Source organism: Leguminivora glycinivorella, chromosome 10, assembly GCF_023078275.1.
Source record: "Leguminivora glycinivorella isolate SPB_JAAS2020 chromosome 10, LegGlyc_1.1, whole genome shotgun sequence".
NCBI classification, from domain to species: Eukaryota; Metazoa; Arthropoda; class Insecta; order Lepidoptera; family Tortricidae; genus Leguminivora; species Leguminivora glycinivorella.
In genome coordinates, this window is record NC_062980.1 from 6,874,466 (window position 1) to 6,890,060 (window position 15,595).

At 41.3% G+C, this 15,595-nt stretch overlaps 1 protein-coding gene across 1 annotated transcript in view; it reads right to left on the reverse strand.

Annotated features, from left to right (window-relative positions):
• Positions 1–15,595, reverse strand: part of LOC125230583 (protein flightless-1) — a 47,429-nt gene that overhangs the window by 7,168 nt on the left and 24,666 nt on the right. Inside the window, exons 11-20 of the mRNA XM_048135778.1 lie at positions 14,865–15,047; positions 14,215–14,348; positions 13,166–13,337; positions 11,677–11,843; positions 8,089–8,215; positions 6,977–7,098; positions 6,252–6,462; positions 2,646–2,726; positions 1,794–1,973; positions 723–835 (exon numbers count right to left, since the gene is read on the reverse strand). Coding sequence (XP_047991735.1) covers positions 723–835; positions 1,794–1,973; positions 2,646–2,726; positions 6,252–6,462; positions 6,977–7,098; positions 8,089–8,215; positions 11,677–11,843; positions 13,166–13,337; positions 14,215–14,348; positions 14,865–15,047 — 1,490 coding nt within the window. The remainder of the gene's footprint in view (positions 1–722; positions 836–1,793; positions 1,974–2,645; positions 2,727–6,251; positions 6,463–6,976; positions 7,099–8,088; positions 8,216–11,676; positions 11,844–13,165; positions 13,338–14,214; positions 14,349–14,864; positions 15,048–15,595) is intronic.

A 15,595-nucleotide genomic window follows, 5' to 3' on the forward strand; every position in this document is an offset into this window, starting at 1 on the left:
TAGATATTTCTTCTAAATGAGTAACAAGTGTAACACCTCCATCACGCAAAAGGCGTAAAATTATGACGTCGAGTTGCGGAAACCACCGCGTTTACCTATAACCTGTTACCTAAATGAGTAACATCATAATCCTCCTTGCGTTATTCCGGCATTTGCCACAGCTCATGGGACACTTTGTCATCTAATCCCAAGATTCGGCGTAGAAACCTAAATGAGTAACAAATGGTGTCTCTATTCTTAATATAACTTTGGTAGGAGGTAGGGCATAGCGAATGTTATTCCGCTTTGTGTGGTAGGGCACAGCACAGCGGATATCATCTCGCTCGAATCTAGAGCAGAGCCCAACTGGGGAAGTACCTCCGCCTTACAGAAGACCGCAGCCAAATAGCACTAGACCCTACTCATAGTGTTGTGTTCCTGCCGGTGAGTAAGTCTGCCAGAGCTCAACGAGGGTGCGGTGTGTTGGTGACGGAAGGACCTATGGAACTAATTTGTTCCGTCTATTGTCCTTTGAGTCGTCGGCAACCCGAGCCCTCCTTGGAACTTGTGCACTCCTTTTTGCTGTGTACTTAACACAGCAAAAGGGAGTGTACAAGTTTCTAATGGGTTGGCAATGCGCATGTGACACTCCTTGAGTTGCAGGCGTCCATTACGGTGACCGCTTTCCATCAGGCGGACCGTGTGCTTGTTTGCCACCGACGTAGTATTAAAAAAAAACTTACCAGAAGGCACTGTTGAGTTGTGCCGCATCAGCCTTCACTTGGACGAGGCGCGTGCAGAGCGCCGAGCCGTTACTGCGCAGCTCAAACAGTTCCACGGGCTGTTTGCCGCCCTCCTGCGAAACAGTTAGTTAATAATCTGTTTTTTTTTATTATTGGGGACACCTTACACAGATCAACTTAGCCCCAAAATAAGCAGAGCTTGTACTATGGGTGCTAAGCGACGATATACATACTTAAATACTCTCTATATTATCTATATATACATTGAAAACATCCATGACTATTGACTCAGCCGGCGTATCATGCTTCTAATTTTATCACTTTTCCACGTGGATAAGACATCTGTCGCTCTCACACTGACATACTTGCCAAAGCGTGACGGCTACTTTATCCACGTGGATAAGTGATAAAATTGGAAGCATGATACGCCGGTAGGAACTAGGTGCTCATCACACAAATACCTTCTTTTCTTTACCCACAAAATCAGCTTCTTTTTAAGAACTGTCAAAACGAATTTGAACGACTCGCTAATATGAAATCGAACTGAGTGACCTCACGGTTAACTCAGTTACTTTATATATTTCTACCTGGCTTATTAAATAAAAATTGGATTTAAAAACAACTTCTGTACATTTTTTCATATAATTATCTGATGCTTTATTTCATGCTGTTCTTAAAATAACATATTTTATACCATATATATTATTTTAAGAACAGTCAAGTTGGGATATTGACATCATGTTGTAGCTAATTCAAATGGTCTGCTTACAGGCGGCTGGTTCCTCTTGCCGTCCCGTATGATGAACCGGCGATGGAAGTGTGACATGAACTTGAGACTCTCTTGCTGTTGGTGAGTCCGTACTACTTCGAGTCGCTTGCAGAGCTGCTTGGTACACTAGGGAACAGATCAGTCTACTCACAGGCGGCTGGTTCCTCTTGCCGTCTCGTATGATGAACCGGCGATGGAAGTGTGACATGAACTTGAGACTCTCTTGCTGTTGGTGAGTCCGTACTACTTCGAGTCGCTTGCAGAGCTGCTTGGTACACTAGGGAACAGATCAGTCTACTCACAGGCGGCTGGTTCCTCTTGCCGTCTCGTATGATGAACCGGCGATGGAAGTGTGACATGAACTTGAGACTCTCTTGCTGTTGGTGAGTCCGTACTACTTCGAGTCGCTTGCAGAGCTGCTTGAATTTACGCTCGAGACCGAATGTGAAGGTTAGCCAGCCCATGTTAGGCGCGCGTCGGCCCTGGAATGATTTTAATATTTGAAATTTCTGGTAGTGAATTATTGCTTGATACGGCATAATTGCGTGATCGGAAGGCTTTTCCCAAACAGTGGGAAACTTTTTGCATAAGTAATAAAAAAAGCAATATCACATAAATAAAACAAAATTAATACTGAATTTGGATGAAATTGTCACTAACGAGAAATATGCTGATTCGCTCAAATTGTCTTATTAGGCTTGTCATCTGAGAACTTGTGTGTTTGAGCATAGATTAAATATAAGATCATACCATCCCATACATTAAAATGCGACCGCCTGAGAACGCTCATACACTACACCACACATAGATGGCGCCACAAAAAAATGCCTTATTTCCATCGATTATTTGTAGATTGGCGTTAAGTGTCAGTTTCGAGCCATAAATCTATGTCAAAAGTGACACTTAACGCCATCTACAAGTATAATCGAAAGCTACAAGACATGTTTTTGTGGCGCCATCTATGTGTGGTGTAGTGTATGCGCGTTCTTAGGCTGTCGCATTTTAATGTATGAGATGGTATGATGTTCTTATATTTAATCTATGGTTTGAGGTATAGCAATTTAGCGAAGAATTTAGGCGTATTTTACAATTTCGAACTTAACCTTCCAACACATGATAATGACCCCAACTTAGGTAATAATACTGATACCGACCTGCCAGAAGTACACCACCCACGTGACCGCATCCGCGTCTCCTTCCTCGTCGCCATTGGAGCTCTCGCTTTCATCTTCCGGCTGTGAAAAATACTATAGTTATTTGGGCCATTTTTTTCAAAGTTGTCCACCCCAATTTTTTTTGGATTTGGAGATTTCTATGTGTTTTCCACTCAGAATCGCCAGCTCTTTCAATCCTAATAGGAGAAAAAAAGTGTCCCAAGGCTTTTTCCCATTACGTTACCATTTTTTCATACATTTTGTATGGCGTAAGGCGTAACGGAATGGAAGGTTCGAAAAAATGTATGGAAATCTTGGGACATTTTTTTTCTCCTATCAGGATCGAAAGAGCTCTCGATTCTGAGTATGAATCGCGTAAAAAATACCCATGTTACAAAAAAAGTGGGGTGGAAAACTTTGAAAAAAAAAATGGCCCATTTGTTATACAAGGGTGCAAAGTTGTATTTTAACACCATCCATCCTCCTCGCGTTATCCCGGCAATGCCACGGCTCATGGGAGCCTGGGATCCGCTTTGACAACTAATCCCAAGATTTGGCGTAGGCACTAGTTTTTACGAAAGCGACTGCCATCTGACCTTCCAACTTCCAACCCGAGGGGTAAACTAGACCTTATTGGAATTAGTCCGGTTTCCTCACGATGTTTTCCTTCACCGAAAAGCGACTGGCTAATATCAAATGACATTTCGCACATAAATTCCGAAAAACTCATTGGTGCGAGCCATGGTTCAACACACGAGAAGTAAAATATATTTGCACCGTGTGTAACACAAAACTTTTCCCCTCACTATGCGAGGAAAGTGTAACGCAAAAACGCGTTTATCACTGCTTCCAGTAGTTCCACAGGTGGTAAATCATCTTCTTTACTAGATTCATTTTTAATGTCTCGTCAATACATATTTTTTAAAATAAAATTATGATAAGAAAATTCTTAGAATCAGAACATTTGGTAATCAGCACATCAGGTGGTACTACTAGATTCACGCACTTTTATCAATTTTAAAGCAGAAAATTTGACTATATTCAAGGTAAATTTACTTTATCCACTAGTGGATAAAATGCATTTTTATTTACCCGCAGGCATTAAATGATAAATCATGTGTTTCCGAGCTAGTGAGGGGAAAAGGAATTATACTTCACATTTTATTACCACTAATAAGTAAAACCATAGATTAAATAAATAAATAAATATTATAGGACAGTTTTTACACAGATTGACTGAGGCCCACGGTAAGCTCAAGAAGGCTTGTGTTGTGGGTACTCAGACAACGATATATATAATATAGAAATATTATATTAATATAGATATATTTATTTCGGTTTTAATATAGAAATACATAGAAAACATCCATGACTCAGGAACAAATATCTGTGCTCATCACACAAATAAATGCCCTTACCGGGATTCGAACCCAGGACCGCGGCGCAGCAGGCAGGGTCACTACCGACTGCGCCAGACCGGACGTCAAAAAATAAGAAGATCATACCATCCCATACATTAAGGCTGCTTTCAAAAAAAACGTCAAAAAAATGTAAAATTGATAGTTTTAGTCGGTGAAATACTACACTTTCCGTTATCCAATAGATTTATTTAATTCAAGTTCCAGTTAGAGCATCTTATTATCTTGATTTTTATTAGACTGGATTTTTGAAAACTAGCTCACTAAATTAATTATGAATTTTTCTCTAATGCACGTTTAGAAAAACGCACGTATAGAGCTGAATCAGTCGATCTTATTTGTAAAATTTGGACAATTTTGAATATTAAAACGGGTAAATTTATAATTCGTATATCCTGTACCACAATCATTTCAGACTAAATTTTTATTTTAAGTTTTTGAAAAAGAGTAAACTAGCCTAAGGCGAATTCAATTTTTTTCAGAAATTACCTAAAATTAAGTGACAATTTCTTTGAAAATCTACATCACATCGAAGTAAGTTTTATACTAAATTAATCTGCAACGTTTACTTAAATTGCTGTTATGCCTTAGTGATTATAAATTGCTATTATTGATTTTTGCCAATTTTTTGAAAACGAGCCTTCACCGGTACAATTATTACCACTTTTTGACATTTTCTCATATTTTGTTAGACCAAGTAGAAAAAGTCCTATAATGTGATATATATTTATAAACTACTCGCAAAGCCCTTTAATTTGATACCACACACGGTATGATCGAGCGCTCGGTTGCGTTTTCACTATTTTTAACACGAAAGCACTCTTAAACTGCGACCGCATAAGAACGCGCATATACACTGCAACACACATAGATGGCGCCCAAAAAAAAATGTCTTGTAGCTTTCGATTATACTTGTAGATGGCGTTAGGTGTCACTTTTGACAGATTTATCGCTCGAAAGTAACACTTAACGGCAATCTACAAATAATCGATGGCAACAAGGCATTTTCTGTGGGCCATCTATGTGTAGTGTAGTGTATGCGCGTTCTTAGGCGGTCGCATTTTAATGTATGGGATGGTATGATCCTCTTATATTTAATCTATGGTAAAACCTAAAAGTTCCTTTTCTATCTTTTTCTAAATCAAGATTCAGTGGCAGCTAAACTTGGACGAAGAAGTCACTTAGATGCCTTTTTAGGGTTTCGTACCAAAAAGGTAGGTGCTGGTACAGTCAAGTGTAAAAATATGGGTGCGTACAACTTATCAAAAATATGTCCCATAGCACTTTATGTCGGCGGAATAAGGTCTCGGTACATATTTTTGAGCGGATAAAATCGATACGTATTTTTGCACTTGACTGTACTGTCTGTCTATTTACCCTGTTGCATAGCAAGAAATGGGTATTCTGCTGATCTTCTTATCTGATATTCTACTGTAGATATTAGATTTGTTTATACTAACCGCAGGCAGAATGTACCGGCACAGGAACACATAACAGTCTTGAGAGTAGAATACGCCTAGCTCTGAGTCTGGCAGCCGTACGAAGTGGCGTCCCTCTAATACGAATGCCTCCATCGCTTCCAAGTCTTAGTGTAATTCGTCCACTGTTAAATCAGTTATTTGATACGTTTAAGTATACTAACCGCAGGCAGAATATACCGGCACAGGAACACATAACAGTCTTGAGAGTGGAATACGCCTAGCTCTGTGTCTGGCAGCCGTACGAAGTGGCGTCCCTCTAATACGAATGCCTCCATCGCTTCCAAGTCTTAGTGTAATTCGTCCACTGCTAAATCAGTTATTTGATACGTTTAAGTATACTAACCGCAGGCAGAATATACCGGCACAGGAACACATAACAGTCTTGAGAGTAGAATACGCCTAGCTCTGAGTCTGGCAGCCGTACGAAGTGGCGTCCCTCTAATACGAATGCCTCCATCGCTTCCAAGTCTTAGTGTAATTCGTCCACTGCTAAATCAGTTATTTGATACGTTTAAGTATACTAACCGCAGGCAGAATATACCGGCACAGGAACACATAACAGTGTTAAGAGTAGAATACGCCTAGGTCTGCGTCTGGCAGCCGTACGAAGTGGCGTCCCTCTAATACGAATCCCTCCATCGCTTCCAAGTCTTAGTTCAATTCGTCCACTGCTAAATCTGTTATTTAATACGTTTAAATATACTAACCGCAGGCAGAATATACCGGCACAGGAACACATAACAGTCTTGAGAGTGGAATACGCCTAGCTCTGTGTCTGGCAGCCGTACGAAGTGGCGTCCCTCTAAAACGAATGCCTCCATGGCTTCTAAGTCTTCGTTCCATTCGTCGGCGAGCGTTTTGGCTTCCGTCGCTGGCATTGATGGCTGGCGCGGCGTGAAGAGCGCTGATAGGTCCGCTCTGGTCACATAAACGTTTAAATTAAGTTGAGGAAATAACCTCCAGGGGTTCAATATCACAATACTAACAAAAATTACCCCCAAATAAATGGAACAGATGTGATTTTATTTTGTTTTCCTTGATTTTAAAAGCAACCAATCTTCTTTCAATACCTTCTATTCAATGTTCAATGTAAAAGTTTGTGGTATATGGTAGGCCGCTAGAGGATAATAGAGGACAAGATTCTCATACTAAGTTCCAAGTAACTTTACATTTTTCAAATGATTTCAAACCCTTGAAACTTTGAAACCACATTTGTATAATATGTATGTTACTCGTATAAACCACCGCTACTACCTATGTAGATCCCGGGTTTTTTGCTTCCCTTTCTCGAATCGGATTGCAATGTCTTTAGCTTTGCCACAGACCATAAAGGGTCGAGTCGAGTCAGATCTGGATACGGCCGCTACATAAAGCCCCTTGGTATAATTTTCTCAATTACGAGTATATTAATATAGCTTGGAATAATACTGACTTGGTTTCTTGCCGCTTGGCCCAGCTGGCGAGGTCGGCGCCAGTTCGCGCTACAGACTCGGCCGTGCGCGTGAAATCTACTGCGATCACCTCCTCCCAGCCCAGGAAGTATGTCTTGAATATCTGCCACAGATGTCATATATACCATAGATCAAGCAAACGTATCTACTTAGCGTGTCATTTGAACTCAGTGAAATCCACTGAGTTGTCCGTCTTTAATCGCAGCTTGCAGCTTTCGGGCGTCAATTTTTGTAAGTTGAAGTCAATCAAAACATAAAAAATGCCTCGTTACGTGATATTCAATTGCAACAACACAAAAATTATGAACAATCAAGAGCCTGAGACATATTTAAAATTACAGGCAAGAAACAACTTCAGTACAAAATTTGACACGCTCGGCCCCTATACAAATAGATGAACTTGTTTCTTCTATATAAATAAAGTTCTGTGATATCTGCATAAAAAAACATTATTAGTAATATTGTCTTCGGTTACCGCGATAGTTACTCGTGAAACACACATTGCACATTGTAATTTTTCCTCAGTCACCCGTTGACCACGAACGCTGTAAAGAGTTCGAAACTTCGGGATGAATTTTAAATCCATTATACGCGATTTAATCCGTTTCCATAGTTTTATTTCACGAAACATTATTAGTTTAGTATTAAAAAATATGGCTTTAGGCATAGATGAAATGACTGGGCAAACAATGTGTAATGAATTACGGTCACGACGCCTTAATGTAGAAAAACTCAAGTTCAAACTGTAATGCATCACCATTGAAAGCGAAGTTTTGATGGTGCTTTTTAATGTTTAGGTTTATTTTCCGGACACAGGCAAGGATAGAACAATTTCGAGGCAACCTTGCTTCTTTTTATACTGCGTCTGTGGCAAACAAGCATACGGTCCGCTTGATGGAAAGCGGTCACCGTAACCTATGGACGCCTGCAACTCAAGGAGTGTCACATGCGCGATGCCAACCCATTAGAAACTTGTACACTCCCTTTTGCTGTGTACTTAAAACCACACACAAGTTCCAAGGAGGGTTCGGGTTCCGACGACTCAAAGGACAATAAACGGAACAAACAAACTCTTTTTTTTTCTAATACGTACCTGAGTTTCGGTGCCTTCTTGTAGTCGTGTAACAAGAGCGTACTCAACTCGCTCAACCATGTTGAATAACTCCTGCGCTAGCTTCACAGCGGCCGCGCGCACTAATCTGGAAGACTTCTTGCCGAACCTAGTGGAAGATGATAAAACAAATTACTAAAATCTTAACCTATTGCAATTTAATTATGAAATGGTTACACTGTATATTTCTTACATAAAAAAACCGGTAGAGTTTCTAAATCCTACAGTTTTTTTTCCTTCTTACATTTCGTTTTTCAAAGATCGATTGCATGAGAAGTTAACTCAGCGACGATAACAGCGAGCAAATTGTTTTAACGCTGCTCTGGACAAATGTAACTTGTTCAATCTTTTTCAAAATTTGGATAAATTCAGAGCTTTTGACATAACTATTATAACATCAAATTCACCACACAAACACGTCCCTATTTGCGTCTAGTATGTGTAGTGTACATTACGAGTAGCTAATACCCCCTGCGCCAGTGAAGCTGCTGCGGATTTATTAAGGTAGCTCCAAATACAAACCCTGCTTACGCGGCTGTCATACCACTATACGTTAATCAGTGATTTTAGGATTTTATTTCGTGATTCAAAAATCGATATCATAGAATTTACAGACGATAAAAGCGAGCAATGTGTTTAACGCTGTTCTCGACAATAGTACATTACATCAGAGGCCGGGAAAATGAAGATTTCCGGCCAAGTGGGTATATACGGATAGGGATAGGAGGCCGGGAATCCGTTTTCACGCCGAGGCATGTATAGTGCTTTTCTCAAACATACAATGAAATAAAAAAAATGCTCTAAAGGACAATACTTTATAAAAAAAACTTACTTTGCAGGCCTAGGCCTAAAAAATAATATGAAATCTTCTTCTTCCTCGTTCCCTCAATGCTGAGGATCGCGACCACAAGTAGCGTGTCTCCATTGAACGCGGTCATAAGCCATGTGGACTGCACGGTATAGGCTGCCGCCAGTCGACTTCTTCACACAGTCAGACCATCTCTTACGAGCCCCACCCCAAGCGCGTTTACCATTCATTCGCCCCAAGATGATACACTTCTCCATATTATGCATTGGTGATCTCATGATGTGACCGAAAAATCTAAGGGTTCGCTCCTGGCATATTTTGGAGAGGCGTGTGGTGATATTAAGTTCTTCCAAAACAGAGATGTTAGTTCTTCTAGCTGTCCAAGGTATACGTAGCAGTCTTCGCCAGCACCACATCTCAAAAGCGTCAATCTTAGCCACGTCACAGCTTTTTAGGGTCCAAGTCTCGGCACCATACATAAATATCGAGAAGACAAGTGCTCGAACCAATCGCACTTTAGTTTGACGTCGGATTCCTCTGCTCTTCCAAATTTTATCGAGGTTAGCCATAGCACTCTTCGCCATACCGGCTCTACGGCGTATTTCGTCAGTGCTGCCACCGTTGCAGGTTATCAACGACCCAAGATACATAAACTCGCTAACTTTTTCGTACTGGCGAAGTGCGTCGGTAACTGGAAGTATATTTGCCCTGTCAACTACCATTATTTTAGTTTTGGAATGGTTTATCTTAAGTCCGAGCTTAGCGCTTTCATCTTCAATTCTGTTCAGAAGATCCGCCATCTCTACTTCACTCGACGCAACTACTGTCGTATCGTCTGCGTACCTCAGGTTACTGATCAATCGACCTCCAACTGAAACACCTCCTTCCCAGCCGTCAAGTGCCTTCCTCATGATCTGTTCGCCGTACAGGTTAAAAAGCTTGGGTGACAGAATGCAGCCTTGACGGACGCCCCGTTCTGTATGGAAATCATTTGATTTCTGATTCTCCAGCTTCACGAAGCATGAACCCTCAAGGTACAGATTCTGTATTAGGTAAGCAAGGTGTTCAGGTACACCCATCTCCACCAGCACATCAAACATGACCTTCCACTGAACACAGTCAAACGCTTTAGCGTAGTCAATGAAGCATAGGACCATCGGCTTCTTGTACTCACGACACTTTTCGATAAGAATACGGACGTTCAGAATTTGTTCGCGAGTACCCTTACCAGCCACAAAGCCCGCCTGTTCACTCGGTATCTGGCGATCCACGTAGGACGAGAGTCTAACGTTTATAATGCGTAGGAGAACTTTGCTAGCATGCGACATTAGTGACAATGTTCGGTAGTTTTCGCATTTCCTTGTGGATCCCTTTTTGTGCAGTGGTACTATTGCTGACTGTGTCCAGTCCTTTGGCCATTGACCACTTCTCCATATCTTGTTGCAGATTTGATACATGATCTTTGTACCTTCGCTGCCCATATGCTGTAACATAGCCGCTGACACGCCATCAGGACCCACAGCCTTATGCTTTAATCGTTTTATGGCATCTTGCACTTCTGAAAGCAGAAGGTCTGGTTCCCTTATGTGGTAATCCCATCTTCTTTCATAGCTAAGTCCCTCTTCATCCCTATAGAGTTCATAACAGTAGGTTCTCCATCTCTCCAGAACCTTACCTCTGTTAATGTGTTACCTCTACTGTCATCGATTGTCCAACTCTTTGGTTTGAAGGTACCAGTAAGTGTTTTTACCTTTAGAAAGAGATCCCTGGTCTGCGACCTGTCAGCATGTTTCTCAATGTCACCACATATGTTGTTGATGTGCCTGTCTTTGTCTCTACGAGTGGATTTTTGAATTTCAGCATGTAGTTGGTTGTAGCGGTTCATTCTACTCTCAGAGTCAATACCTTCACTTTTCAGCATCTTCCTTTCCTTAATCAGTTCCCATGATTCTTCGCTAATCCACTCTTCCTTCCTTTTCACGGCTTTGAAACGCTCCTGACTCTCCTTTGCGGTATCCAAAATGACCTTTTTGAGGCCATTCCACTCGGCGTCACTGGAGTCAAATGGGTCCCAGTCTAGGGATTTGATCTTTATATCCAGCGCCTCGTGAAAGTGGTCTAGAGCCGGTTTGGTAAGACAAATGTTTTTCTGGGGTTTCTGTCGAGTACTTTTTAATCGAAGTCTGAAATCAGCCACAACAAGTTGGTGGTCACTTCCACAATCTGCACCTGGGAGAGTTTTAGCGTTAGTCACCGATGATCGCCACCTAGACTTAATCGCTATGAAATCGATCTGATTTCTATAGCCTGCTGGAGAAGTCCAAGTGTATAATCTCCTTGGATGGTTCTTGAACCAGGTATTCATAACAGCCAGCTGATTTTCTACGCAAAAATTAAGAAATTTTTCGCCTCTATTGTTCCGTTTGCCCAAGCCAAAACCGCCAATAACTGTACCAATCAATGGATCTCCCACCGTGCAACCAACTTTCGCGTTCCAGTCACCCTGTACAATAGCAATTTCTCTAGATGGTATCGTGCGCAACAGGGAATCAAGTTCGGCATAAAATTGGTCCGAGAGTACTTCATCTGCCTGAGAGGTGGGTGCATATACCTGTATAATATGGATTGGTACTGGGCTGGCATCGAGTTTTACTGCAATTATTCTGTCACTTTGGGTCACATATCCTTTTATACATCCCTGTAGTTTCCTCGAGATGATCACGGATCACGGAGCTTTTTTGATATAGATAAGTCAAACTCACCACACGAACACGTCGCGATGTGCGTCTAATATATAGACGTTGCGAGTAGCTAGCACCCCCCGCGCTAACGGGGCTGCCTCGGGCTGCGGCAGCTCCAGGTAGCCCATGCCGAGTTCAACGCGGTATAGGCGAGGGGGAAGCCAGCTGAAGTCTGCCGGCACGTGCTCCTGTCATAAAAGAGATAGTTATATCTCTTGAAATATATTCAATGTACAAGTTATCTTTTTCGACGTACACTTATATATTTATTTAAGAGCGAACATAGTATGCCACACATTACTACATATTTTAAACGGGTCAAAGAAATTGTTCTAGAAGAGAGAATTCATTATTAATCTGGTTTCTTATGCATATAGGATAAATTACACCGCTCTCCCCAGCTTGTGACTGTGTACACAATGTGTATGGGTTTATTAAGTGCAATAACATGGCTTAATATAATATTCAAACGCCATAAGCAATTATTGCCATATTAATTGTTGCCCATATTATTACCTAACCTACTTTCTGATAGCAGTTTCATTTTCCAGGGGGTCACAGTTCTAACCTAACCTAACCTACTTTTCAAGCAGTTTCATTTTCCAGGGGGTCACAGTTCTAACCTAACCTAACCTACTTTCTGATAGCAGTTTCATTTTCCAGGGGGTCACAGTTCTAACCTAACCTACTTTCTGATAGCAGTTTTATTTTCCACGGGTCACAGTTCTAACCTAACCTACTTTCTGATAGCAGTTTTATTTTCCAGGGGGTCACAGTTCTAACCTAACCTACTTTCTGATAGCAGTTTCATTTTCCAGGGGGTCACAGTTCTAACCTAACCTAACCTACTTTTCAAGCAGTTTCATTTTCCAGGGGGTCACAGTTCTAACCTAACCTAACCTACTTTCTGATAGCTGTTTTATTTTCCAGGGGGTCACAGTTCTAACCTAACCTACTTTCTGATAGCAGTTTCATTCTCTAGTGCTTCTAGTAGTGTCGTCTCTGTGATAATTACGAATTTATGATTCATATTGATGATTCTGCCAAATCACATTATGGAAATTGACTTTTCTGGTCGCTAATTTGGATGACAAATGATGGTATGGAATGTGGTAATTACTGATTTCGATGATTCTGACAAATGACATTATGGAAACTGACTTTATGGGAAACAAAGTTTCTGGCACTTGATTAATATAGTGAACAATGATTATGGCATAAGATGTTATGAGAAACAATATTATGATTGTTGAATATGGTGGCAAATAAAATTATGGCAAATGAAATTCTGGCAAATGGGGGTATCCCATGTGTATGATAGGTTTTGTCCAGTAAAAGAAATCTAGGTTCTCTGAAGTCTGCCAAAAAATGTACGTTCTTTGGCGATGCTATTACGAGTATTAAATCACCTTTTTTCTTCCAGTTTTCTTTGTTTATCTTCTCTGTGGTTCCAAGCCTAGTCAAATCAACGAAACCAAAATCTAAACATAAGAAAAGGTATAATTCTTACCTCTGGTACAAACGCGTCGCCTTCATATCCTAGAGTCTGCCAGAAGGATTTAGGTTCCTTGCCCGGTGGTTCCGCTATTAATTCGGCTTTGTTCTTTCTCTCTTCTTTATTTATCTTCTCTGCGAACAGACGCGCTTTTGACTTGAGTGTGTTCTTCGCTTTTTTGCCGTACCTAGAATAAAAAAAATGCGCCATCTCCATTAAAATATATCATAATGTCATATCAGACTTCATGACAAGTACTTTGTAGTTGGTGGTTTATTTTTATATTTTTGTTCTGTATATCTAATAATCGTTAATAAACTTTTGCAGCGACATTCGCGTTATGTTTTGTGAGTTGAAATTCTAGGGGGACAGCATATTCCTGAGACAATTTTGCATCAATTTCTTTGATTTTCACACCATAGAAATAATGTGTACTCAAGGTATGGTAACAAAGTCTGTTATACATCTTCCGATCTTTCTTTTTTCAGGATTTCAGTATAGTTAAGAGAAATAACATTGTATGATTAAAGAGTTTTGAACGGTTATTTTCATTAGACTTATATTGACCGGGATATAGACCGTGATTATCTTTTTGATTTTTGTCGAGCTCCCGATATTTCGACGCAGTGCGCGCGCCACGTGTCCAATCGTGAGCAAGGCCGCGTAGGTACACCTCGACTGGCACTAGATGGACGCTGCTGCCGTGCACTCGGTAAAGACGGGTCACGTGGCGTGTTAAACAATGAATAGTTACCACAGGTATATGATGAGGCCGGTGTCCAATATGAACACGTGGCGCGGGTCGAGCGAGGCCGCGGACACTTCGACCGGGACTAGGTGGACGCCGCTGCCGTGCGCGTGCACTCGGTATAGACGGGTCACGTGGCGTGTTAAACAATGAATAGTTACCACAGGTATATGATGAGGCCGGTGTCCAATATGAACACGTGGCGCGGGTCGAGCGAGGCCGCGGACACTTCGACCGGGACTAGGTGGACGCCGCTGCCGTGCGCGTGCACTCGGTATAGACGGGTCACGTGGCGTGTTAAACAATGAATAGTTACCACAGGTATATGATGAGGCCGGTGTCCAATATGAACACGTGGCGCGGGTCGAGCGAGGCCGCGGACACTTCGACCGGGACTAGGTGGACGCCGCTGCCGTGCGCGTGCACTCGGTATAGACGGGTCACGTAGCGCTGTAGAGGAAATATAAAATTAGTGTACTATAGGTACATCTGCATCGGGACAGACTGTTTTACCCTAATAAGCACTTTAGATTCATTTCTGGGATTAAATAAATTGTTATGTTACGCCCGAAGGAGTTAAGTTTCTCGAGATCAAACTCTGCAGGGCTTTAGTGATTGCGGTAGGATACAGAAGTGAGTAGTGAAACATGGGAGAACGACAAACAGTATAATAGATAAGAATTCTAGAAATCCTTTTATTACTGGAAGTAAGAAAGTAGTATTCATTGACCGTCTCGCCTAGAACAAACAGAACGAGTTCAGAGTGTTGTGTGTTGACAAAAAGGTTGCTCTCGTGTGTGCGTACTGACCGGCTCGTCCACGGTGTAGAAGCCTGAGGCTGTGTGCGCGCCCTGTATGTACACGGGCGGAGTGGGGAAGAGAGCCAGGAACTCCTCGGACTCGTCGCCTTGCTCGTGTCGTTGTGTGCGTGTGGCGCCGAGCTGTTGCTCGTGTGTGCGTACTGACCGGCTCGTCCACGGTGTAGAAGCCTGAGGCTGTGTGCGCGCCCTGTATGTACACGGGCGGAGTGGGGAAGAGAGCCAGGAACTCCTCGGACTCGTCGCCTTGCTCGTGTCGTTGTGTGCGTTTGGCGCCGAGTAGGTTGCGGAGGTTGACGGCGTGCATGGCGGCACAGGCGCCTTTGTCCAGCTGTGTACAAACAATGAGCAATTATAAATGGACCTGATTTTATCTGAGCACTCGAATCGAATCTACGAAATTAGGTCTTGCACTTATTTGTTTCGTCCACGATGATAGTAAATTTTGAGTGAAAATTATTTTTAGTCTTTTTACACACACGATGTTTGAATTCGAATACAAAGTATCGGAAACAATTTACCAATATGAGAACCGATACTATGCGTCATTAAAACTAAAATTGATAAACATAATGTTGTAAAATTATGTTTATAAATTTTATGAATAAGCATAATCCTTATACTAACAAAATGTGTTGATATAATATACCTACTTAAAAGACACCTTTCAATTGTCTATGATATCATTTAGAAAAAAATAACAGTAAGGCAAAAAAAACATCACGTAATTCGGAAAATATAGCTGACAGTTATGAAAAAATCTGAAACTTTAATCTTAAAATCGGAAAAACTTTAAAAAAAAATCTAAATTTTATTGATATGGGTGTACAACTGTACGTGTTGCTGAAATAAAACTTTATTTATTTATTTTTTATTTTA